The sequence below is a fragment of the Vanacampus margaritifer genome, chromosome 4, assembly GCF_051991255.1.
Source record: "Vanacampus margaritifer isolate UIUO_Vmar chromosome 4, RoL_Vmar_1.0, whole genome shotgun sequence".
NCBI lineage: Eukaryota > Metazoa > Chordata > Actinopteri > Syngnathiformes > Syngnathidae > Vanacampus > Vanacampus margaritifer.
This window is the reverse complement of record NC_135435.1, coordinates 28,358,286-28,383,654: the sequence shown is the minus strand read 5'-3', so window position 1 is coordinate 28,383,654 and position 25,369 is coordinate 28,358,286. Positions and strand designations below refer to the sequence as shown.

At 43.4% G+C, this 25,369-nt stretch overlaps 3 protein-coding genes across 10 annotated transcripts in view; 1 reads left to right on the top strand and 2 right to left on the bottom strand.

Moving 5' to 3' along the window:
• htatip2 (HIV-1 Tat interactive protein 2) overlaps window positions 1–16,772 on the bottom strand; it is a 40,271-nt gene extending 23,499 nt beyond the window's left edge. The window contains exons 1-2 of the mRNA XM_077564325.1: window positions 16,641–16,772; window positions 11,164–11,242 (exon numbers count right to left, since the gene is read on the bottom strand). The gene's annotated coding sequence lies outside the window, so the exon portion shown is untranslated. The remainder of the gene's footprint in view (window positions 1–11,163; window positions 11,243–16,640) is intronic.
• Window positions 16,773–19,185: 2,413 nt separating this feature from the next.
• Window positions 19,186–23,318, top strand: dbx1a (developing brain homeobox 1a). The gene is made up of 4 exons (XM_077564151.1): window positions 19,186–19,668; window positions 19,772–19,876; window positions 21,523–21,722; window positions 22,665–23,318. Exons 1-4 carry the CDS (start codon window positions 19,338–19,340, stop codon window positions 22,941–22,943), a joined length of 915 nt encoding a protein of 304 aa, XP_077420277.1. The 5' UTR covers window positions 19,186–19,337; the 3' UTR covers window positions 22,944–23,318.
• A 58-nt stretch (window positions 23,319–23,376) lies between these two features.
• Window positions 23,377–25,369, bottom strand: part of nav2a (neuron navigator 2a) — a 174,675-nt gene continuing 172,682 nt past the window's right edge. For all 8 annotated transcript variants that reach the window (XM_077564147.1, XM_077564148.1, XM_077564149.1 and 5 more), the window contains one exon: window positions 23,377–25,279. In XM_077564147.1, coding sequence (XP_077420273.1) covers window positions 25,160–25,279 — 120 coding nt within the window. In that variant the 3' untranslated portion in view covers window positions 23,377–25,159. The remainder of the gene's footprint in view (window positions 25,280–25,369) is intronic.

The following is a 25,369-nucleotide window of genomic DNA, read 5'->3' as shown; positions in this document are numbered from 1 at the left end:
CTTTACATCACCAAATTATGGTCACCTTTGATATTATAATATCACTATTTCAGCAAAGGTGTCTGATGTTTATGTATGGCAATATGGGGGGGGAAAAAAGTAGGTTACTGAGCTCTAACCTAATGAATGAAAATCTCTCGGTAAACTTTAAAGTCACAAGCCTTTGACACCTGTTTCTATTGAAACAAGATGGAAGCTAAATGTAGAGGAGCCATTGAACCATAATCTGCCGTGGTCAATTCAACCCTCATCTTCCCTTCCGCATTGAAAAGCTGCACACGCTGCCTTGCGGTTGTGAGCTCTCCTCACAAGGAGTGACTCCTTGTCCTCTTGGTTTTGAAGGATGGAACAATTTGATTTGGTTTGTGGCACGGCGCTTGTGAGGCTGAACAAGACCCGCCGCCACGGAGTCCCTTCACCCCACGTGTGGCTAAACGATCACTTCCCTGCGTGCCTCACGTTGCAACAAATCTCCTTTCATGATCACTTTTCACTCTTTGGGCTTTCTTGCCTGACTGGCTCTTTTCAAAACCGAGAGGGAGAGGAGAGAGAATCCGAGGAAGAATTCCTTTCCCTCTGAAGGGTTTTGTGTGATGATGGCTGACTGAGCGTCCATTATAGAAGGACCCCCAGACCACCACTGGATGACCCTGCTCGCAGTGACAAAACCCAATTGGTCACGGCCGCCAGCAGCTAATGGGCCAGAGAGGAATAGCCCTGGGTGGGTAATGACTGTATTCTGTGCTTTTCTCTTTTCGCCCTTCTGTTGCCCTCGTACCCCCACCGTACCCCTACGGCCACCAGCCCGTGCTCTGCCTGTACCTCTTTGCATTCACCCCGCATGCCTCCCTGGCCTTCGTGTCATTTACACTGCATGTTCACAAGGCTATTTGTCACAGCGCCTGAGTGGCCCACTCCACAACAGATGCTGCCGACAGATCAGGCGAAGGCAATCACACGACCATATGCTTCAATGAGTCATGGCCCGACACAGTGCTGTCTCTGCCAACAGAAATTAGGACCTCACTTCAACTCAACTAAACAGCCGCATGAATGGGAGCAGGGTGCGAGTCAACCACCGAGTGAAGTGAACCACTAAAAGAAAGTAGGAGAAGAAGACCCACCGAGATGGTCCTAAAACGCTTCGCTGGGCCGACTGACACAAACTAGTACCGCGTGTAGTTGGAAGTCGAGGGAAAGCGTGCGCTGTTAGCAGCAGTTAGCTAGCAACCAGCTTCGGCTGGCTACTAGTGTGCCTAAACATGTTGAGGAGTCACTTCTAAGTCAGTAATCGTGGCCTCTGTGGGGCCCAAAAGGTACATTTCAGACAAGCATCACTCTCACAAAGGGAATGACGAGAAAAGACGAAGCAGCCATGCTAATTGCTAAGCTAGCCCCGAATATTGCCAATATTCTGGGTTTTTTAAGGCCATGTAAACACGCGCAATAACCTGAATATGCTCTTATTCGGGAATAAGACCCCTGTTATTAATTTCATAACCGGAATTCTTGCTCTTATAAACGCAATCGGAATATCTCGATCAATCGGGGCAATGTTTTTTACTGTTCTTTTCTTCTTCCTCATTTATGTTATTGTATTTTTATAAATTTTTTGGGAGAGCTCAGTATTGTTTATTCGGTAATTTTACCGATTTGACATGTCATCATCATTGCTCTCCTTTTTTTTTTTTTTGTATGTGGGTGATTATGTGTATGTGTATGTGCGTGCGAGTGTGTGCGTATTCATTAGTTCACCTAAAACCTATTAAAAAAATCCCATACCGTTCACCTAAACCGAACACTTCCAGCCAGAGTCGTGAGGCCGTCAGGAAACCCGAGGAAGGACTTCTTCGTTTATTTGATTCGCAAGGAATCTTGGTCTATGTAGTCACGACTTGTATGCGCAACTCCGTCCTACTTGCTAAAGGAGCCTCCCTTGAATGCATTGATTTCCGAGTCAAGTCGATATTTACATCAAAATACTTTGTACAGTAATTTTAAAAAACATATTTACGTGACCCGGAAGAGCCGGAACCAATATTCCGTGAATCCGCACGGACATTCATTGCTGACGGACGGCAGAGCGGAGCTAATTCAGACACGGAAACGTGGCGAGCCTGATGGCGAGCCGACCTGCTTGATGAATGTCTGTTGTTGGAGGTAACAACAACACAATTTTAAATAACTTTAAAATGGCCTGATTACTGTGGGAAATTAACGAAAAAGAAGGTGCTACGGACGAGGCACGGGCGCCGTAAAGTCGAAACGACGAAACTCGAAGACTCCCTGTTTTGTCATATTTTTATTGTTTAATAAAAGCCTGCTTGGGGTCCTCTCAGATTCACCTGCAAAAGAAAGAATTTCTCCAAAAGTATAAACTTGCTCCTCAAACAAAGTCATTGATTGTAAAACAGCTCCGCAAAGGAAAAATAGATATATTTCAAGCTTTGTCGATCAATAAAAATCCTGACTCTTTGTTACATGATATCAAATTTGATGATGTTTTCAGGCTAATTTACAGTTAAATACTGTGAGTCACACAACTTTCTAAGTCAAACAATAATATAAATATTCAAAATAATTGTAGTCTAAAATGAAATGAAAACAATGCAAGTTCCTGTTGGGATACCTGTAAGAAAATTTAGAATTATAAAGTTTATGTTATGAGAAATAAGTGTAATTTATTTTTATTTCGGGTAAACTGCTAATATGCTTTGCTAAGATTTACATTTCACCAACTTTGATCACAATTTTCTCCATTCTCCAGTAGCTCAATTAACCAAATATTACCCAATTTCCAAAATATACATAATTGGAAAACATTTTTAATGACCTTTCAGAAAATTTATATACATCTCAAATTCCTGAATTTAATCCAAGTGATCCGTTTTGTGCTGGAAGGTCACATATATGATGAGAGTAAAAACACAAAAAGCAAAAATTTGTCTGACTATGTGTGGACAAACTAACATTGAAAATTATTTTGACACTCATAATACAATCTGTGAATATTCAAGAGTCACGCCTCCTCTTGAATTATAATTTACTTACGGTAAGTTTTTTTTTTGTTAAAAGGGATCCAGACCAGAAGACAACATTTTCAATTGAAATGAAAGTTGATGACGATGGCCTGTATTGCCAAGAGTAGTTTTGGGATGAGTTGGCAGCAGATAGAAGGGGTGGATGGAGCCAAAAGCAGAAGAGGAGAAGGAGGAGGAGGAGGAGGAGGTGATGGTGGGGAGGTCACACCAGCTCTATTGAAGGCCTAAGACAACACCACACAGAATGATAGACTCCTCAGGATTGTTTGTGCCTCACGGGCCATTCTCCCTCCTGTCTCCCTCAATGGCACCCTTAACCGCACATGAGAGACTTTCACAGGTACCAGTGTGAATGTGTGTGTGTGTGTGTGTGCGAGAAGGGTGGAGCTCGGCGGTGGTGGGGTTGTATTTTAGAGATAAAGCCTCCTAGTCCTATGCTTGATTGCCCCGCTATAGACACTCTCTCAGTGGCTCTGAATGGCTCCCTTAGACGCCAGTGAATAAACTCTTACTCTTACGCTTCCATACATCACCCTCCACTCGGCTCCTCTGGCAGATCCTCCCCCTCCTCTCGCTCACTTTGAATTTTCCATAGAGTTGAGCACAAGCCTTCAAATCGTCTTCCCAAAAAAAAAAAAAAAAAAAAAAAAACACAAAGTGCCCACACTTCTTTGAAAGTCCTTTTCATGGTCACAAATTCATGACTCACAAAATGCATAATGAAAATTTCCATATTGCCACAGTTCGTGTCGTTGCTCTTGCTCCTGTGTGTATATTCATAAACAAGTCTTAAAACATTCAGGTTCATTTCAAGAATTCCCTTCATAATCCCTTCAACTATGTAGCAAACATTTTACTCGGATGCAACTTTGAACACTGGTATATAAAGTTTGACAGTGTATCAGAGTGAAGAGGGACAGGAAAAAATCCGTGTTAGTTGACTTCCTTCTAGTTGACATCTGAAAAAGATGCTGAGATGGCAAGGCTTTTCTGACAGGCTAACCAGTAGCCTGCATGTCCAAAGGCCTTCTTTTGCAATGCTGTGCCTACTGTCAGCAATTTCCTGATCTATTTAACAACTCTTGGCTCAACAGGCTCCAACTGAAAGTCATTAGGGATCTAGTTAATTAGTAGTTAAAGCACATCCATATCGTTTAAGGCTCTTTTTATTTCGTCTGTAACTGGAATGCATCACAAGTTACTTTTCAAACTTTATAATTGACGAAATATTGGTATTGTATGATGAAGCAATTCCAGGGTTTATGGAAGATCTTGCATAGAGCTGGACACTCTACAATCTCACAAAGGAAGATGAAGGCTTTTGAGATGAAATGCTACCGTCGTTAACTGAGCATCCCGTAGTGTGCATAACACACAGAACCAACAAATCCATCAAAAGTGAGATGCAGCCATTGAAACCCACAAACACCTCCTTCATCAAGCTGTGATCTCCAACTCTCACTGGAGCGGTTCACAGCAGTGTGAAGCGGTTGGGATGAAGATCAACACCTCCAAATCTGAGACCATGGTCCTCGGTCGGAAAAGGGTGCAATGCCCTCTGCGGGTCAGGGATGAGATCCCGACCCAAGTGGAGGAGTTCAAGTATCTTGGGGTCTCCAACTCTCACTGGAGCGGTTCACAACAGTGTGAAGCGGTTGGGATGAAGATCAACACCTCCAAATGTGAGACCATGGTCCTCAGTCGGAAAAGGGTGCAATGCCCTCTGCGGGTCAGGGGATGAGATCCCGACCCAAGTGGAGGAGTTCAAGTATCTTGGGGTCTCCAACTCTCACTGGAGCGGTTCACAACAGTGTGAAGCGGTTGGGATGAAGATCAACACCTCCAAATCCAAGACCATGGTCCTCGGTCAGAAAAGGGTGCGATGCCCTCTGCGGGTCAGGGATGAGATCCCGACCCAAGTGGAGGAGTTCAAGTATCTTGGGGTGTCCAACTCTCACTGGAGCGGTTCACAGCAGAGTGTGAAGCGGTTGGGATGAAGATCAACACCTCCAAATCTGAGACTATGGTGCTCAGTCGGAAAAGGGTGCAATGCCCTCTACTGGTCAGGGATGAGATCTCGACCCAAGTGGAGGAGTTCAAGTATCTTGGGGTCTCCAACTCTCACTGGAGCGGTTCACAGCAGTGTGAAGCGGTTGGGATGAAGATCAACACCTCCAAATCTGAGACTATGGGGCTCAGTCGGAAAAGGGTGCAATGCCCTCTACTGGTCAGGGATGAGATCTCGACCCAAGTGGAGGAGTTCAAGTATCTTGGGGTCTCCAACTCTCACTGGAGCGGTTCACAGCAGTGTGAAGCGGTTGGGATGAAGATCAACACCTCCAAATCCGAGACCATGGTCCTCGGTCGGAAAAGGGTGCCATGCCCTCTACGGGTCAGGGATGAGATCCCGACCCAAGTGGAGGAGTTCAAGTATCTTGGGGTCTCCAACTCTCACTGGAGCGGTTCACAGCAGAGTGTGAAGCGGTTGGGATGAAGATCAACACCTCCAAATCTGAGACCATGGTGCTCAGTCGGAAAAGGGTGCAATGCCCTCTGCGGGTCAGGGATGAGATCCCGACCCAAGTGGAGGAGTTCAAGTATCTTGGGGTCTTGTGTACGATTTAGGGCAGGATGGAGCGGGAGATTGACAGACGGATCGGTGCAGCGGCTGCAGTGTCACTGGTCGGCCATCTTAGGACAGGGGATGATTTACACGCTAAAATACTCGTAACGCGCTGAATTTTTGACGGAATTACATAGATTGTTTATTACTAACCTTGTTCACGTGGCTATGTTTCAGGCTGAACTTTTAAAACTCTGAGGAGTTTTACCAACGTGGCATAGTTGTGTCATCTCTTGTGTCATATCTAACAAGAAAAATGAAAATCGATTGAGAATTTGTGGGAGTCGCACAATTTAAAGTTACAGGGACTCCTCGAGTTACGGACGAGCTACATTCCTACGCTGTTGATGTAACCCAAATTTCGACTTAAGTCGGATTTCATTCCATTAAAGTCGATATCTACATCAAAATATTTTGTACAGTATTTAAAAAAAAAAAAACACACATTTGCGCGAGCCGGAAGATGCCGGAACCAATATTTTGTGTTTCTTTCTTTGGGAAATTAACGAAAAAGAAAGTGGTACGGACAAGGCATGGGCACCGTAAAGTCGAAACGACATAGTACAGATGTACAACATAACTCAAGGGCTCCCTGTATTTAAAAGTCTGTGTTCCATTGACTGTAATGTTTTGAGTAGTGGAGCAGCCCTTTCCCAAGATGGCCACCTTGTGATGACGTCACTTCTCATTGATTGTCTAGTGTTTTTATAGATATCTATGCCTACGCTACGATCCTTTACTAAGTCATAGGAACACTACAACTAGAATGGATATGTTTTCCAGGAACTTGGGAGAACGTCAGGTCAGAACAATTATTTTTGAATAAAGCTGACCTCATGTCATTACAGCACAAAACTGCAGAGTAAAAATGAGCAGTAAGTCAAAACAAGGTCAAGGGTGGGGCATTGTGGTTTTCCCCACCATGATTTTATTGACAATCAATCTCATGAGCGCTGTTTTAATTTTCATCTTTTCCCTACCGACACCATGTGAGAGAACTTAAAACATGAATGACCCTTACGCTTTCCCAATAAGACACTATGCAAACTCGCATTTTTATTCTTAAACCGTTCCTAGGACAGCCCACCGCCATAAATCCACATTTGTCTAAGCTTTATATGTAAAAGCAATTGGCAAAGGTTGGTGAATGTTGCCTCCTTATGGTGCAGCCCAGTTGAACCCATTCAAATTCAGCTTGCATAGTGGCGTTGCAAAGCTTTGCATTTTCCTCGGTCCTGTGGGACCCGAGCCCAGGCTGGCCTACCTTTGTGTGGCCCTCAGCCGTGTGGACATTGGGGAGTTTTTGTCGCTCTGATCAGGCAAATGATACAAAAAACAGCATTTACACCAACCTGGTTCTCGCCATCAGATTTACCTTCAAGCTGTTGCCCTTCTGCTCCTATTCTGAACGCTAATTCCTCAAGTCTTAACATGACTTGGGTTTTCCTGATTTACTAGATCACACCCAGTTTATACTTTCAAGAGAAATACGTACAGATGGTGGGGTATTGAAGTAGATTATTTTTCTGTTACAGTTCTATGGAGAGAAAGTAAGACGACTCAAAGATTATTTTCTTTTTAATGGCGCATTTGGGCACTTCAAGATCTCCACAAACAAAAGATCCAATATAGGCTCCCCTTAAAAAAAAGACACTTTGAGCCCCTCCGACCCTCGCCCTCATCAGTGTTTCAATCATCTCATGCACTTGTGAGGAACTGTGGCGAAATTCGTCTGCTTAGAAACCCACAAGTGCCTTAATTAAAACTTCATCCTCTTTCCAAATCCTCCTCTGGTTTTTATTCTCTGCCACTCATCCTCCCTCCTCTGCCAGGGCTTCATCTCATCCAGCAGACAGAAGGTGGGGGGGGGGGGCATCGTTGACTTGCACTCCAACACTTTTACTTGATCATCGGCCTCAATGGAGAGTCCCGCTTAGATACAATGACAGTGCAAATTAAAAGGAATGACTGTCCAAATTAAATCAAGCAAGGCAAGCCCATACAGCTCGGCCCTCAGTCTGGGCTAAGATCGCACCCCACTCACCCCTCCCCGGTCCCCCGCAACTCTTCAAGACCTTCTCATAAGGGAGAAGTGAACAGAGAGAATGAATGGAGGTTTTCTTCGCAGTCCTCCTTGAGATGCTCCTTCTTGCTAATTAACTGGGCCTCTTTGTCATCTCCTGTAAGGACGGAGAAGCTCGGTGCGCTCAATGGCGCTTTCTGAATCGGCAAAGCCTCGCCAACTGTCTTCTGCTCTCATGCGGTCGCTTCAATCTGCTCTTTGTCACATGTTGCAATAGTGCGTGAATTGATACCGCTTTTAATTAATTAGATCGTTGTGCTTGATCAGCGCCATTATTTCGGCTCAGTTCTATGAATTTTCATATGAAAGCCGAGTAAAAACATTGGTCTGACGGACTGTATGTGAATGCAGCTGCGAGGTGTGGGCTGAGTTGCTCCGGCATTTGCAAATCCCTAAAATATTGCTGTCGTGATGAATGTATGATTATACGTTTACTTCACACTCCGTGAATGCAGTACTGTACAGTATTTGCACACATCCATTTTTTCTGACCTTCCCTTTCTCAGAGTGCATGAATGTCTGCAGATGATTTACATCAAAGACAATCCTCGATTAACCATACATCCCCCCCTCGTACAACAACTGGTCGCCATAATTTATATTCCATCTGTTGGCTTTTGGGACTTTGCCTGAGATCTTGGACACATGTCGTAAAGCTAATCGGGTTGGACTTGGCGTCTGTGACGGTGAGATCTGCTTCTGTCACGATCAATTAGTCTCTCTTCGTCGGCCAGTAAAGTCAAGCAGAACATTTGAAAGGCAAAAACGATGGGAAAGGAAAAGTGTAGTTGGAATCATCCGAGTTTTCTGCAAAAGATTTAAAGCCAACCAAGTGGAACCCAAGTATTTATCTCTATGAGTGGTTGCACGGGTACTATGCCTCAGTCCTAACATTGTATGTGCAAGGTGCAAGAGCTGGTAAATATTCTTCCATCCTTCACCCAACTTGTATTTGACCACATGCAAGTGTGAACGACTCCCCTCAAACTTTGAGTGAAATGTTCAAATGTTCACATTCTGGCTGTAGAGATGGAGTGGACTCTCTGTCAGGCCATTGTTCTCTTCTTGACCTCCAACGTTCTCTCATTTTGGCCCTGCGGAGCAGAGGTCACACTGCAATCGGTGACCTTTAACCTGGCCTGATCTATTGGGATTTTGCACAAGTGCAAGAGCTTTGTAGGACTTGGTAGCTAAAAAATTATATACGAAAAGTATTCTGGAATAAAAAAACGCAGTATTGAATCACTGTGAATGTGGGACCAGAAGAAAGTGATTCCAAATTCCAGGACGAAGATTTTGCCTAGCAGTTGTTTTTGGAAAAGACGAGATGATGAATTCATATGTATGGTGTTCCACAGGGTTCGATTCTGGGGCCTCTGCTGTTTTCATTCGATCTATTTCCCCTGGGTTCCATCTTAAGAAAACAGCGGTAGAGGTTTTAAAGTGCACTATAAATATAGAGTTGAGTTGCGTGACGGGAGTCCGGGTCCTAACTGCATGATTTGCAACGCCAAGTTGAGCAATTCAAGTTGAGAGCAACTAGCTATCTAGCAAAACCAAAGGAACTCTTCCGGTAGATGGGGAATACAAGAACACAACTTCCTGAATTCAGAACGATGAAGACAGCCAGATTCGATGAAAAGGATACCCTCCCTCTTCATTTCCTTCACCTATAAACCCTATGCCAATGTCTGTTTGTCACATTTTGTTTTTCAATAAAGAGGGGTTCGGTGAATGTGTATAGCAAACTGGTGGGATTCAGCACCTCCAACAAGGTTAAAAACCACTGATGTAGAGTCATTTCTTGTCTGTTAGGTTCAAAGTAGTCTGAGATCCGCAAGCTGAATCTGACAGAAACTTGATGGTTGGTGGAACTGACAAGCCACCGCACCTCACCTTTGGCTTATCACAGCCCTTTATAAGACAATGAGGGGATCACTTTCAGGCCACAATGAGACTAGTGATAATCAGCACAGGCCACTGCTCCATTATGTGACATTCAAATAAAGTTTGGGACTGCTGCAGGAATCGGACCTGGGGGGTCTGCTGAGTGCAAAGTCAGTCACAACGCATTATTGCTGTTTGTCTGACCAAAGACCCTGACCGTCCCATGGTCATCATGCCTCACAGACTTTCAACAGGTTCAGTGGACCAGCTGATGGTCCACATCCGGGTTGAGGAAACCCCAAAAATCGCTGTGTCGGCAAACTCGGACCTCAAGGTCCGGCGTCCTGCAGGTTTTGGAGGTTTCCCTGCTGCAACGCAGCTGATTCCAATCAACAGGATTGTTAGCAAGCTTATGCAGAGCTTGCTGATGAGCTGATCATATATCAGCTGTGTTGGAGAAGGGAAAACATCCAAAACCTGCAGGACTCCGGCCCTCGAGGACCGAGTGTGCCCACCCCTGACGTAACGTGTACTGTACAACGTCACTGAAAGCCTCATCCTAACCCCAAGCATTAGTCCATGACCGCGAATTGACATACATGTCAACACTAAAAATGAACACTAAAGTCATTACTGAACTGTTAGCTCAGTAAGTTGGAAGTTAGTCTCCCGACCAGACGATCCGGGTTCGAGACTCAGTTTTGTATTTTTTCGCTATTTAACATGGCCGATAGAGGTCGCTAAACTAGAATATGTGACACTAGGCCGTATTTTTGCTGCCTGATTTATGAATGCCTTACTTTGTGTTTGTTTGTTTTTTTAAATAAATACACCAGAATCATATTTATTGGACAAGTATGTAAAAACTTGTCTCTGGTAGACTAGTATTGCAGTAACAAGCAACAATGACAAACAAAAGATGTGACACGTAAGTACAGAAAGTCTTTACTTAATGCAAGGTTACCATTAGTGCTATACACTCTGAAAACAGTCGGGTCAAAAATAACCCAACTAGGAGTAAAAAAATGGACCGATCCTCTATTAATTTTGACGCCACTTTCTGGGTTGTTTTATACAGAATGACGCCGTTTTTTTACCCAAATAAATTAATAAATGACCAATATTTATGAATTGTTTTACACTAAAAAAGTTCTTGACTCAAAGTTGGGTCAAATTGACCCATAAAGTGGATCGGTCCATTTTTGATCCATAATTTGGTTATTTTTTACCCACTTTAAGTGGAGCACCAACCAAGGACAGCTATGCAAATGTCGCGGCGACTCATCAAGCAAATTGATAGCAAGAGGTAAGCGGCTACTGGAATGTCTACTGGGTTAGTGCACATAGTTTGATAGCGCCTACCTGAGGAAAGCAGCTGGAAGAGGTGGTGACCCGGATGATTATCTTCAGACGTGTATAGAAACAATCGGGAGTTCACTTTTACAAGGATTTTGATTTTATAAAGGCTGTTTAGTGTGTGTATTTACTGTACTTAGCCCAAAAAGAGATCAAACTTTGCGGAAACTTGCCTTTTAAAGTTCCTGATTATGGACTCCACTGTTGAACGGTTGTCCCGTATGGTTGGAATGATTGTCCAGCTGTTTCATCCTGAACAGAACAAAAAACAGACACATCTTAAAGTTAGCCTTTTACCCTTCTTTGCTCATTTCCATGACATCATGCTTGTTTATGTAGTTAATCTTACACTATAATGTAAGTATTGATTCATAACTGCCAAAATACTACATGGTAAGTTGCTTATTCATGACCACATAAATATTGTAGTTGTCCTACACGGCAAACAGAGCGGTCCAGGTTAGAGGTCACCTTCTGCAAACCTATACCAACACCACGGAAGAAAGTAGACATGGAAATAAGCCAAATGTTTTGTTGCCGATCTTCGATGAAACACGCGAGGGCCAAGTGCAAGAACTGCGCCCCGGCCCTTATTATGCTCAACTGGGACCCTTTCGAATGCGCGCACGCACACACGCACACACACACACACACACACACGACAGCGCACGCAAACAGACACTTGTGCAACAGGAGCAGCAGCCCTGAAAAGATCACTGCTTTCCTGCTGTTATGCAAATGCATCAAAACGCTTGAGTGAGAATTATATATGAATCCAATGAGGCTTTCTCTCTCTTTTAGGAATGCTTAGCCACAAGTGCTGAGAAGGCTCAATGGCAAGCGTCCGCTTCACTCCCTGGCCATGCGTATTATTCAGCTTGACGAGACGCAAACTGACATAAGCACCCGGGCTCACTTTCACCCACCGGCAATCCGATTATATGGCCAACACGGCATCAATGCTGCAGGGCCAACAGGCAGTGAAGTCCGTCAAGCATCCCCTCCTCCACCCAAGCTCCTTCTTTTCCCCATTCATACCTCCTTCTTCAACAGTTAGCCATCCTATAAGCACACACAATACACACACACACACCTTCAGTCCTCCAGACCCAGTAAGCAAGAAACCACCATTTTACTTCTTCCTTTTTTTCCCGGCTAAAAAGAACGCTGATTTTATGAATTTACCTCCCCTTGACTCACAATCAACATCTCGCTCGCAAGCATATTAATACATCTTTCAAACATCTCCGGCTAACAAAGACAGTATTAGGCAGCTGCATGCGCTGGCCTCGTGAACCCGGTTTCAGGCCTGTTCATTCCGCATTACTCACATATATCTATATCAAATAGCAGGTTGGCCTGAGGTGAGTCATGGCTAATGTCACCCTGGCACTTCGACGCTAAACCGATGTTGACAACCACACAAGTCGGCCTTCTTTAACGTGCTGCGTAGTGACGCTTGGGTGCTCAGACGGGGCAGCGGGTGTTTACATGACGCCGTAGCCAGAAAGACTGCCCGCAGGTGCTGAGAGAGAGGGGGGGGGGGGGTGGAGCTCCTCGCAAATCGCCCTGCGTCCGTGAAACTAATGTAGAGATGAGATTAAATTTGCGGAGGAGAACATTTGCATTTTGCAATTGATTCACACTGTGTCACTGTGACAAATTGTGAGCGTGTGTGTGTGTGTGTGTGTGTGTGTGTGTGTGTGTTGAGGGTGTGCAATGCCCATCCCGGCTCCTCACAAGGACGTAATGGAACATCACGACTGGATTAGTCAAACTAGAAGCTTTGCTTTCACATCAGCACACCTGACTCAAGAGTGCTCCTGAGCTGATGCTATTTGACGTAAGGCACAAGGGGAATTGAAATGTTTATATTCTATTCTATTTATATTCCCTCTCTAAAAAGTTGGGTTATAAAAAAAAAAAAAAGGGCTTATTTCCCTCAACTGTCTGGGTTCTCTTGTAGAAAACGACCCAATATTTTTGATTGTTTTAAACAAAACAACCCTTTTTTTCTTTTTCTTTTTTTTTTTGCACAAGCTAAACTAAAATGATGGGTCAAATTGATTGACCCAAGTAATGGTTTGATCCATTTATTTATTTCTCTTTTACCCAAATTGGGTTATTTTTGGTACATTAAACCCCCACCTTCAAATATTGCAATTTGTGCACTCAAAAAACATTTGGGTAAAAAAATAAGCCAATTTGGGTCAAAAAGGGACTGATCCACTACTTAAGTCAATTTGACACAATTTTGTGTGTGTCCCGCGCCCCAATTTCAGGGTTTTGAGTGGCCCTTATGTCCCTTTTTTTACCAAACTGTTTTTAGCGTGCATGTTTTTTTTTTTTTGGTTGCTCATTTGGGTTCAGAGCAAATACTCAGAGTGCACTTTTTTCTTTTCTTTTTTTACTTTTACTTGCATACAGGAGTTGAATGAGTACTACTATTTTTTTTTTTTTTTTTTACACAACATTTGAGTAACCCAACTTTTGGGGTTATTAATCGAACCGGAAAAGATTGGCTCAATTTCTCAACCCACAAAACGACCTGCAAAATGTAATTGTTTGGTACAAAAAAATGGTAAAAAAATGTAGTTGCTTTGTGGGTTATTATCATCAATGAATAACCCAAAAAGCTGGGTCAGTCCATTTCGACCCAATATGGGGTTTTTTTTTGGTTTTTTTTACAGTGTACACTCTAAAACCGTCGGGTCAAGAATGAACCAAAAAAAAACCAAACCATACACTTTAAAAAACAGTTGCGTCAAAAAGAGACAGAACTGCAACTTGTGACCCAATTTTTGTGAATGGTTCAGAAGAAAACACCCCAAAATTGGAAAAAACCCAAAAACATAAGTTTTGTCAAGTTGACCGAAGTGGTGGCTCGCTCCCGTTTTGACCCAAATTGGGTTGTTTTTTACCCCATTTTTAGAGTACACAAATTGCAATATTTGAAAATGGGGTTTACATTCCACCTGCTTCTTACATCACAAGCAAGGATTTGGAGTCAGCGGACAACTATGTTTCCTCTGCGCCCCCCCTGTTTTGTCTGATATTAATGAGCAATTAACTCTGCATACATGGTCATGGACAATGCTTTTGGTTGTCAGATTATGCTAATGATGGTGGATGTGCCTGCAGCGTGTGAATAGGGATGGTTGCGGTCTCCCTCTGAGATGGGAAAATGATATGCAAACTGTAGCAACATGCGGATTAGGACGCCGCTCAACATCTATTCTGATGACGGATCTCTGATATACTTTAAGACAAGGAAGCATGGTCCCACTTTGCAATGATACAATGAAAACAATTGAAAGAGTTTGGCTTTGATTGTTTGAAAAAAAAAAATCAGATTGCATTGCAATATTGTGAGCTGGAAAAGTCCAACTGAAATCGTTGAAGTTGGATGAGAGGGAAAGAAAAAAAAAACTAAGTTGAACTCCCCGGGCCAAGTCAGAGCGAACAGGTGCAGCGTGAGTTCATACAGAGCGCTTTGTGCACTGACATGGCACTCGTCCATTTGGTGAGAAAGGGGAGGGAGGGGGCATGTTTAATACAAAGTTAATATCAATTTAATGCTTGTCACTGCGCCTGTGAGTCTTGGGGCTTGGCTAATTCACTCGTGTTGTGAGGGGCTTTTAGCGCCGCCTGCGCCAGATGCTGCGAGACCTTGGCCGCTGCCCGCGAAGCGAGGTGAAGCCGCGGCCAAAACACCCCGAGTGGGAATCCATGTTAAGGTGATAACGAGGAGGACACACAGAATGAACTGAAATAGAGATTTAGTAGTCGTCACGTGGGAGCGGCAAAGTTGCGACAACTAATGTAGCGCCAAATGTGAGCAAGCAAAGAGACAATTTAATTAGCGATAGACAGATTATTGGTTGGGATGATTATCAGTGCCAAATATTGGTAATGGCATCTGCCGTTTTTGTGTGTGTGTGTGTTTTGGGGGTTGTTGTTTTTTTTACTTTACAAATATGAAGTCCAATAAAGCTGCTATCTCACTGACCAGTGAAAACTAGCGAACTTAGCGAATTTTGTCTTTTCGCCAGGGTTTGTAAAATGTTACAAAAGGTTGCAAAGATGTTAACAGACAGTTTTTCGTGTTACAAAGAAGATGCGAACACGTTCAGACAAATTTTTCACTGCCTGTAAACAGCTTTGGAAACCATTCACAAACCCTGACAAAAACCCAAAGTTCGCTAAGTTTGCAGATGTTTGTCGAGGTAGCATCTTAAGAAATCAATCTAAAACCGGGTTAACTTCAGGGAACATTTTATTTTTTATTTTATATCTATTTATTCAAAATTCCACTTAAACTTTATAAGAGGGGCTGCCGAGCTGTCTATTATCTACATTTTTTAAATTAAAAGAAAAAACTTTTACTTTTTAACAAACGCGCTTAATAGCATTCAACAAAGCTCAGTTTTTGTTAGTTTTTTTACACTAATGTTTTACTACATATTGGCTCTTAATATGGGTTATCAGTCTCCTTGACTAATAACTAATAATAATCGGTTTCAGCCCTGGAAAAGACATATCGGTCTATCACTAAATTTAATGTTGAAAGTTGTTTGCAATTTTCATTAGCAATTGGCGATTTGAAACATATATAACTTAGTATGATGTGTATATATATATATATATAATTCTAAATATCTATAATGTTGCTCAGGGCTCCGCTAACGACCAATCACGGATCAGCTTGCAAACGTCACCTCACCAAACCCAGAAAACAGGTGATCCATGATTGGTCGTTATCCAAGCCCTGAGCAACTGTGATGTCATTTTAAATCAACCGCAAGTGGCAAAATGGCCGCCCCCTGAGATGGATACAAATGGGTAGATTGTGCAGTTTAATTCATATTCCACAAACAAAATATTAATCAGAATGCCGTGTTAAGACTACTGGGGGTACATAGGACAGAAAACGTTTGACTTGCCCTCCCCTTTTAAAGCATTGTTTTGAATCAGGTCCAGTGCTGGTTCTGGCATGGCCGCCACAATTTGGCTCGAGCCACCACCCGAAAAAGGCTTAATGTCAGACCCTGTTAACATTAAGCTAGCAGACTTTCATTAGATGTAATTATATGGTTTGGGTGGACAGTTTGATGTTTGAATACAAAGTTGACAAATGAACTGCTTGGTAAGCGTCTTATTTGAAGATCGGTGCAAGCGAGAGGATGAAGACAGGCATTAAGGGCTACTTTAAAATGTATTTTAGTGCATTTTAATACATTAAAGTGTGGGTGGTGACTGACTGGTCGTGTGGTGTCACACGAGGCTACAACCAGTCAGCACAATCTGTCGCTCCACGGCCTGCTGAAAAGACTGGGAGTTCCCTCGCCGAACTGCGCCCACGTCACCAATAAATAACGAGGGAATAATAAACAGTAACCACCTGTCGGACTCGCGGCACAATGGGACGACCCATGGAGGGGCTCTCATGCATGCGTAACATACTCAGCCCCCTTTTCACTTAACGCAGCAGAAACACATACAGCACAATGGTGGAGTTCATCTATTTACTAAACTGGACCGCCGGCCTTTTCTGTTAAAGAATGCAGCCATGCGATCGAAAATATTGGCAAATATTTTCTTTTGTAATGCGTGTAAAATACAGTAGTAGGCTACAGTAGGCCAAACTCACCTGGCGCTGTCGTGGGAAAAGTCGTCGTTGTGTGTCAAACATTTTAGTTTGTTTTTTTAGCCACAGGTTTTTGCTACATGCTAATCCGGGCATGATGACGTCAGCGCCATTTTGGGGCCGGATGCCACGGACTTCCGACTTCCGGGTTTCATACGTCAGCGTCGTGTCCGGCCATCGATGGCCGCGTTCCAACACTCGCACCGCCACCCCTGCGTCTCAACTCTCTAAAATGTTTCGGACAAAATGAGACAGACGCGCTACAAACACGCACGCGCCCGCGGGAACGCGCAACCACGTGTGAAAACCCGAATGTCGGAGGTCCCGTCTCCTCCGTGGCACCATAAAGTTTTTAAATATTGATTAGTGGACACCCAAATCTGTATAAATAGTATTTTTAAAATGCACTCGTGTTGGGAAAACTTACAATAAATTAATAATTATTATTATAATATTACTATTCCATATATCCATTTTCTATATAGCCTATATTATCCTCGGGTCCTGGTTATTATTATTATTATAATTATCTCATTGCACTCTAATAAATTCATTTAGACAAAGAAGCACGTGACTGCGGGGTAACCTGACGCATCATTGTCGTGTGAATTTGAATCTATATATGTATACGGTATCTTTTGGATTCAAAACGCACGCACATTAGCATCGTAGGGGGCCATGTTTCTAAAATGCTATAACTTGCAGATGGTTGGCTGATAGATAGTGTGAGATTGTGGGTGTTAAGAGGAGTGGTCTTGGTGGGGACGAGGAGCTTTGGGTGTTGTTAATATGTCCGCGATGTGCTTTTAATGGATCTAATTGAGCCTCGGGCAGCTGTTTTAAGAGGGTCGGTTTGGACGAGGCAAGCCAGCAAAGCTCATAGAAATTCGTCTCGGTCAGGCCGGGCCGCCCATGCTTCCTGCTAACCATCTGCTTAACTCGTACAAAAGGAGGATTTTGGGGTGCCAAGTAAAGGAATATAGGTTCATAATTTAAAAAAAAAAAAAAAAAGCTTTGAAAGCGTGCTCGCTTCTCGGGGGTGTCTGTGTTGTGGACGGAGGGTCGTGCGCGCGTGCACGCCGAGCCCCTGATAGGCGTTGAGTGATGTGCAAAGGATCATTTCACGGGGGCGTTCCCTCGGAATTATTACATTGTGGACGCTTTCAAAGTAACTGATGTTAGACCACTCATGTTCCAAGTGTATCGTTTATAAAAAAAAAATGCAAACCGTTCCAATCTGCTCGTAACTGTTTACAGAATTTCATTTAATATGAAAATGGCCTTTTTACGCACACGAAAAAATATTGATATTTTATATCATAATTAAATTGTTATAAAACCTATTAATATTTGTGCTAAAATAACGTGTAGGCGATTATTTGAGATAATAGAATTTCTTGGATTTTTTGGGTGAATTCATTCATTATACCTTTAGGCCTATTGACGTTCCCATTTTTTTCGTGAACTAAAATGTAATTTAAAATTCTAATAGTGAGATGGTTTTTTTTTTGTTTGTTTTCATGGAAATTGCCATGCATTTTCTGTGCGTGCAGTGTATTTTTGTCCCGATTTTCTCCTTGAACGCTTCTGCGTTGTAAAGCCGACAGAACACAACGATCAGGATCCAAGTGGCATTAATAAGAGTTTCATTTGAGCGCTCAGCGTCCGCTCATATGAATGCGTTTTAAATCAAATCACAGATGCACTTTTATTCAGCCGGTTAAAATAGCAGAACAAAACCGTCTTTAGAAATAGCCTATGCTTCTTTTGCCCCCCCTCCCCTTCTACGTCTCTCTTGGAAGCGGGGAGAGGGAGGCAGAGAAAGGCCGTCCGAGGGGCGCCTCCTGCGCAGCTGAAGCTGACAGTTAAAGTTCATGCTCCTAACAGGATCAGGAGCGCACACTTCTCCTGTTGTGCGCGGCGAGCCGCGCCTGTGCACAAAGTGATATTTAACACATCTGTTAAAGCGTTTTGATAGCGCCAATCCCGTTAAGACATTATTCCATGACGAGGGCCAGATTGAGTGTTGAAAATCCCCATGAAACCCTAAAAAACTCATTTGCATTTTGGAAGCGTCTCGAGCGGGATGGGGAACTTTTTTTTTCTTTTTTCGCGAACAAGTTATAGCATCTGTGAGTGCAGAATCATACGTTATCTTTATTTTTATTTTATTATTATTTTTACAGTTGCAGGTTCCCCATTATTTTCACTATACGCACTGTAAAACATTTTCCATATACTTGTGAAAGGAATTGGGGGGGGGGGGTACTAAGCCCACACAAAATGAGACAATATGTAAAGATTGGTCTTTAATTAGGCAGCTTGCCTCGGCGCGACACAATACAGTGAAAGGAAAGTAGTCCATATGCAAAACTGATGAGTGGACCTCCTTTGTGGTGGCCACATTGTGTCTTGCTTGCTTATGAAGTCTAATGCAATCATAAATCGCGCCCCGCAACCAATCGCGATGCACGAGAAGGGGCTATGAAAGCGGCCCGTGAGGAGAACTTTGTTTGGTTCCATTGTTGAGCCTGTCAGACCCGAGAGGGGTGGGCGTCGAGGGGGTTGCGTGCGGGGGTCTCCTGCTATAAAGCCCCTGTGCCCACAGCGAGGAGAGCACAGAGGACTTTGCAGACACTCGACGACGCAATCTCCCCTCGCTAAAACACGCGGAGTACTCCTCAGGCACGAGTCGGGACCATGATGATCCCAAGCGTCATCGCGCCCCCCGCCCTCTACCCGGGCCTGTACCGGCCAGCGGCAGCCGCTCTCCCGCTTCACCACAGCTTGCCCGCCGCCTTACCGACGCACTCCAGCTTCCTCGTGGAGGACCTACTGAGGATAAGCAGACCCGCAAGCTTCCTAACCCGGACGCCGCCGACCACTGCTACGTCTTTCGCGGACGTGCGCGCGGATCGCGGTTTGAGCGCCGTGACGCGCGAGTCGTGCTTGCCCAAAACGTCCAGCAGCAAAGATGCCACTTTCCTCAAGTTTGGAGTGAGCGCCATCCTTGCGCCGTCGCCAAAGACACGTGAGTTGACCACGTTTTTTTTCTCTCTTCCCCCCCCCTGTCACGTCACGTCACGTCACGTCACCGTGCACCTGATTCTAACTTGTGTCACGTCCCTCCGCAGCACCCTCCCCCCCGACAATCCACAGCATGCACGCCAAGAGCTTCCACGTCCCCTGCTTTGACGGAACATTCCAGCCCATGTTCAGGATGCCATATTTACACGCAGGTACGATCTCACCCCTCACCTTCACCCCAAAAATAGGAAACACTGAAGAAGAAGAAAAAAATGTGCTTCTCCAAATGGCCTCTGGCCCAGACCCACCCACCTCCTAATTAACCAATTATCCCTAATCGTCACGCTCTAAATTAGAGGCGTGGTGGCCAGTTACAGCCCCCCAGCTTCCCATTGAGGGGCGTTTTTTTCGGTGGGTATTTTTTTTTCCCACAGAGCCCGGGGGGCCACCGGGCCGCAGTGGCTGCCAACAAAGCTTTTTTCGGCACCGTGACCAATTTGGTCAGCCCCCACTGGGGTGAACCACCCACCCCGGAGAGTGACTTTTACCAGTCATGCACTAATTTCCCCATTAGGCGCCATTGAAAGATTTCTATATTCTCACAAGAGCACATAGAGACGGGGTGTCAAAGTCATTTTTGTCCTGGGTCACCTTGTAGTTATGGTTTCCTCATTGTGAATTTGCAAACAAATTGATGGGACTTTTGAAAGTGAAGAAAGCATTTGTTCTACGGTTGCTATAGGAACACAACATTCTGATTAATACTGCGGGTATAGAATATGAATTAAGCAAGCAAATCCACCTGTTTTGATCAGTCTCTGTGGGGCGGCCATTTTGTTGACTGTCGCTCAGGTAACGACCAATCACGACTCACCTTTTTCTGGGTTCGGTCACGTGACGTTCGCAATCAGAATGCCCTTTTTCGCTAGGGTATTATTATAAAGATATATATTTTTTTTCAATTTAAACGTCAAGTCAAATTATAATTTTGTTACAAAGTTTAGCAAGAAATAAGTGAACACGTAGCGTATGACTTGTTGATGCAAAACTGTAAAAAAAAAAAAAAAAAAAGATGCCGGAAGTGGCCTTAAATGTGACACCTGTGACAAAAAGCGTCACGTAGGGACTGTTCCCGGTGTCCAATCAGAAACAACACGTCAAGGTGCGTCTTGTTTCTAAAAAGTTCATGAAAATGTCCCAGATGAGGATGTTTTTGCTTACAAACTCCTCTCTTTTTCTCTTGCCCCTCCAGCGGGGCCAATGGCGCGGTGAGATGAAGAATAATCTCTTAGAAAAGTCTATAAAAGTCTTTCATTCAGACTAATCATAATGGCGACGGAGTCCCTTTTATGGGCTCGCCTGAATGGGCCAACAAAGAAACTCAGCGTCCTCAAAAGCTTTTCGTGTTCATTTAATGAAAATGATTTGAGGGCACCAATAAGAAGGAGGAGGGGGGGTGGGGGCTTTTTTTGGGGGGGGGGGGGGCATCAGTATTCTGGTATGAGGTTGTGTTTAGTTTGAAAGTGTAAATCTCCTTTTGTGGCCGTAATATATGGCCTTCGCCGCCTGTCCCGAGTCTTTTCTGTGTCAGTTCATTACTACACAATTACCGTTCACGCTTTATTAACTCCTCTATCCGCCCACGCAGGCCTCCTTCAAGGAAACGCTGCCTCGTTTACATACCAATGCTCTCAATGTGCTAATTAGTCACCTCGTGCCATTTTACTAAAAAAAAAAAAAAAAAACCGGAGAGCAATAGTGCCAACACCCTCAATGATAACAATACATGCATGTGTCATTAAATTAGTGGCTTTGGTATTTACGTATTTTTTTTTGTTTTTGTATCGTTTTCTTGCAGCTTCTTCTGCCGTGCCAATCCCGGGAACCTTCTCGTGGCCCCTGGCCGCCCGAGGGAAGCCCCGCAGAGGGATGCTTCGGAGGGCCGTCTTCTCCGACGTGCAGCGCAAAGCTTTGGAGAAGATGTTCCAAAAACAGAAGTACATCAGCAAGCCGGACAGGAAGAAGCTGGCCTCCAAACTCGGCCTGAAAGACTCACAGGTAAAAACATCTCCATAGTTTACTACAGTATTGGACCTTTGTGGTCGTACTTAAATATTTACTGCAAATTTTCAGACCAGCAACATTTTAAAAAAGAATAAGCCTATCGCAGAGTGATGACGTCACCACTTTGCGATACCTTTCTTTTAACGCTTACAATAATAATAATACAAACATCGAACAACAAATTTAGAATTTTTTTAATTTCTTGGGAACTTTTGAAAAGTTACTTCAATGCTAAAATACGTACTCTAAACGACACAGTTTTCTGTTACTACCCTACGTTGTAGCTTGCTAAATTTATTTATGTTGAAATATTCCACCATACACGCATTGTTAAAAGCAAACGAATATAGAGATGAATAGCTTAAATAGCTATGATATAAATATGGGTACTGCAAACCTTAATTAAATGTGTAAATGAAACGTTTTGTCAAGCCAAGTACAGTACATAAATGAACAATGTTCTAAATATTTCGTTGTTGAATTCAGCCAATTGGAGTCACTGTGTAATAGCCTATGTAAAGATCTACGTTCTCAAACTTCAGTTTTCACATCATGAAAAAAACAAACAAAAAAACAAACAAACAAAAAACACTTAACTGTCATGTCAACACTATCATGACCAATATTAAAAGACAGTACAAACAATAATTGCTTAGATATGAGTGTTCATCTGAAATAAAACAAAACTGTACTTAATGATTCAATTAAAATGTAGAGTTTGTGCATAGACTAAGTTAAAGAAAAACTTTCCGAAATAAATCGATAAATTGCACTGAATTTTTGAACAGATCCTTTGACGCTATTTGGAAAATCACGGGTTTACGTAAATACGTAATGACGTCACACACTGAAGCACCCTTTCGCCAAAACAAACCAAACCGAACCAAAAACGCTTGTGTTGGCTCGCTCGTAACTTTCCCTCGTCTTCGACTACAGGTGAAGATTTGGTTCCAGAACCGACGGATGAAGTGGAGAAACTCGAAAGAGCGCGAGCTGCTCTCGTCCGGCGGCTGCCGCGAGCAGACGCTGCCCACCAAGGCCAACCCGCACCCGGACCTCAGCGACGTGGGCAAGAAGTCCGAAGACGACGACGAGGATGATGAGGAGGCTTTCGGCAGGCAGACGACGGGCTCCTGCGGCGTCTCGTCTCCATCGCTCTCCAGCAAGCACTCGGACTTCTCAGAGTCGGACGAAGAGGAGATCACCGTGTCGTAGGACTTTATACTCGCGAGACTTTTCCCCAGAAAACATTTGGAAGAAGATACCGTCCTGGCTCACGACCCCACAGACGCCATTTTGTTTCCAATAATAATGAAAAAGTTTCAACGCAGCGATTGCGCACGCGCACTGGACGGGATCTGCTTCTGAGATACCGTTTGCTGTTTTTGCACAGCTTCGTTCAAATGTACAGTGTTTTGTACAATTTTGTATGGAATTCTATGCCAATTGAGTTCATTTTACCTTCACCTTGAATAGAGTTGTTTATTGAAAAAGATGTAGCTATTTCATTAATAATTTATGTTGTATTATGTGGTGTATATATGTTCATTTTACTTTTTGTACAAATACCAAATAAACTTGTTCACAATATATATTTGAGTGTGTCTTGTAAAAAAAAGAAAAAAAAAGAGGTAAATGTGATACCAAATCCAATCATAAATAATCTTTTTTTTTTAATTGAATCACAATAACTTAAGACTAAGACAGTGATATCAGAATCTCAGCAATGACAAAAAGCACCACAGTGCTCGGATTTTTAAGACTGTACACAAAATACTCCTTTTCAAGTACTGTAACAAATCATCTAGAAAAGTGTAGTCCAAAAAGCTGAAATATCATGAACCATTTACAAAGTTACAGTATTTTACATAGCAAAGAAGGCTAAACATTCATTGAGCTTGTAAGTAAAAAAAAAAAAAAAAAAAAAACTGACAATAATTGTTAAATGCTTGAACATCAACACCTCTCCAGTCTCATTTGTGCTTACAAGGGCCCAGACAAACACACAAACACACACACACACAAACCATACAAATGGGCCACAAACGTGACGTGCTTCCATGCGGCACGCCATTCTCAGCAGTGGCGTTCAGCTTTTGGCTTCCACTGACCATCCCGATGAATGTTGCATAGAATTGGTGACAAAAACATCGACATTGGATTGGAGCTCTGCTGGGCTACATGACTTTTTTTTTTTTTTTAACTGCTTATTTGCCCAACCTAAAAGGCAGCTGTGAGGTTTCGAAAGAACGTACAATAGTCTCTTACATGACCTTTAAACCCCATGCATTTAACCTCCAATCGGTTATATCCATCCATATAAACAAAGCAGCATCTACTCCCCTAGAAATCGTGTAATAATCAAAACAGTATATGATCAAAGACTGTTACATGACGGGATGAGGTATAAAAGTAACAAACCAAGCATTCCACATTTGATTTGGAACCGCAAGCATATTCTAAATGTACCGTCGTGTTTTTCCCCCCTAAATTTCCAGTGGACCAAGTACGCAAATCCATGCAACTTTACTGCCCATTCACACAGTATTTATTGGTGATGAATTGTCGACACTTCTCCTCAAAAACCTTGGAGAGAAATTCGACTCAAGAGCCCTCGATGTTTACAGCCTTTGAGACCAAGAAAGAACCAAAACGTATTTTGCTTTTTTTTTTTTTTGAAAAACAAAACAAAAGTAAGGCATTTTTGTTTGAACTGAGTACAGCACCGGTGGAATTTTTGTGCAACAGATGACTATGATGATATGAAGAACTTGTGAGGAGGTAAAAGTCTAACTACAAAACACAACATGCAAAAGGATTTTAGCGTAAACATGGAATTAATGAAAATCTGTCCAATGACTTTAGGCCTATTTCACTTGTTTTTATTGTCTCACGATCCCCCCCCCCCACCCTTTCGCTATAGTTTTTTTTCTGTCTTTGCTACACCATCATCATCATGCACATAAAATCAATCCTTGAAGTGGCTACTAAGTGTTGCGCAGTCGCAAACTGCCTTTCAGTAGAGGAGCGCGTGTCGCCACCTGCAGGCCTGTTAGGTGCACTGCCGCCTGATGACGTAACTCGGTGGTGTTGCGCGGTTGAGGTGAGCTGACTGATGGCTGGTGCTGATCGCAATGATGCCTCAAACATTGGGCAGGCTGTGTGCTTTTATTCCGTCTGACGCTGATGTTAAGCTCCGTCACGGAGGAGCCATTGGCCACAGTGGTGAAAAAAAAACAAACAAATAAAAAAATCTAACTAAACAACACAGTGCAGCAAAAACTTGAGTTGCCTTTTTTTGTCCACAAAAACACCATTTGTCTCTTTTTTTAAATATTTGGGTTGCCCGCACCCAAATTAAGGTGGCTGGATTTTGTGGCGTGGTAATCGAGTTCTCACAGTGAGCGCAGTCTGTCGGCGTGGATCATGCGTCACAGGGTGGACTCCAGCGACGAGTCCAGGATGTCGTCCTGGTGGCTGTTGGAGTCGCTGTCGTAGCTTTGAGGGCTCGACGACGTCGCTGCCTCCTTCAAGCGCATCAGCATGTTCATCTAGTGGAACAGGTCAAAAGTTGCTTCCATTTAGCACTCGCTTATGCTTTTTTTTGCAGATATGATTCTTTCGGTACTTTTCGGTGTCCG

Excerpts from the sequence above, each read along its gene's own strand:
- dbx1a (XM_077564151.1), top strand. The coding sequence starts at position 19,338 with ATGATGATCCCAAGCGTCATCGCGCCCCCCGCCCTCTACCCGGGCCTG. Across the intron at positions 19,877-21,522 it reads GATGCCATATTTACACGCAG|CTTCTTCTGCCGTGCCAATC; the intron begins GTACGATCTCAC and ends GTTTTCTTGCAG. Across the intron at positions 21,723-22,664 it reads TCGGCCTGAAAGACTCACAG|GTGAAGATTTGGTTCCAGAA; the intron begins GTAAAAACATCT and ends CTTCGACTACAG.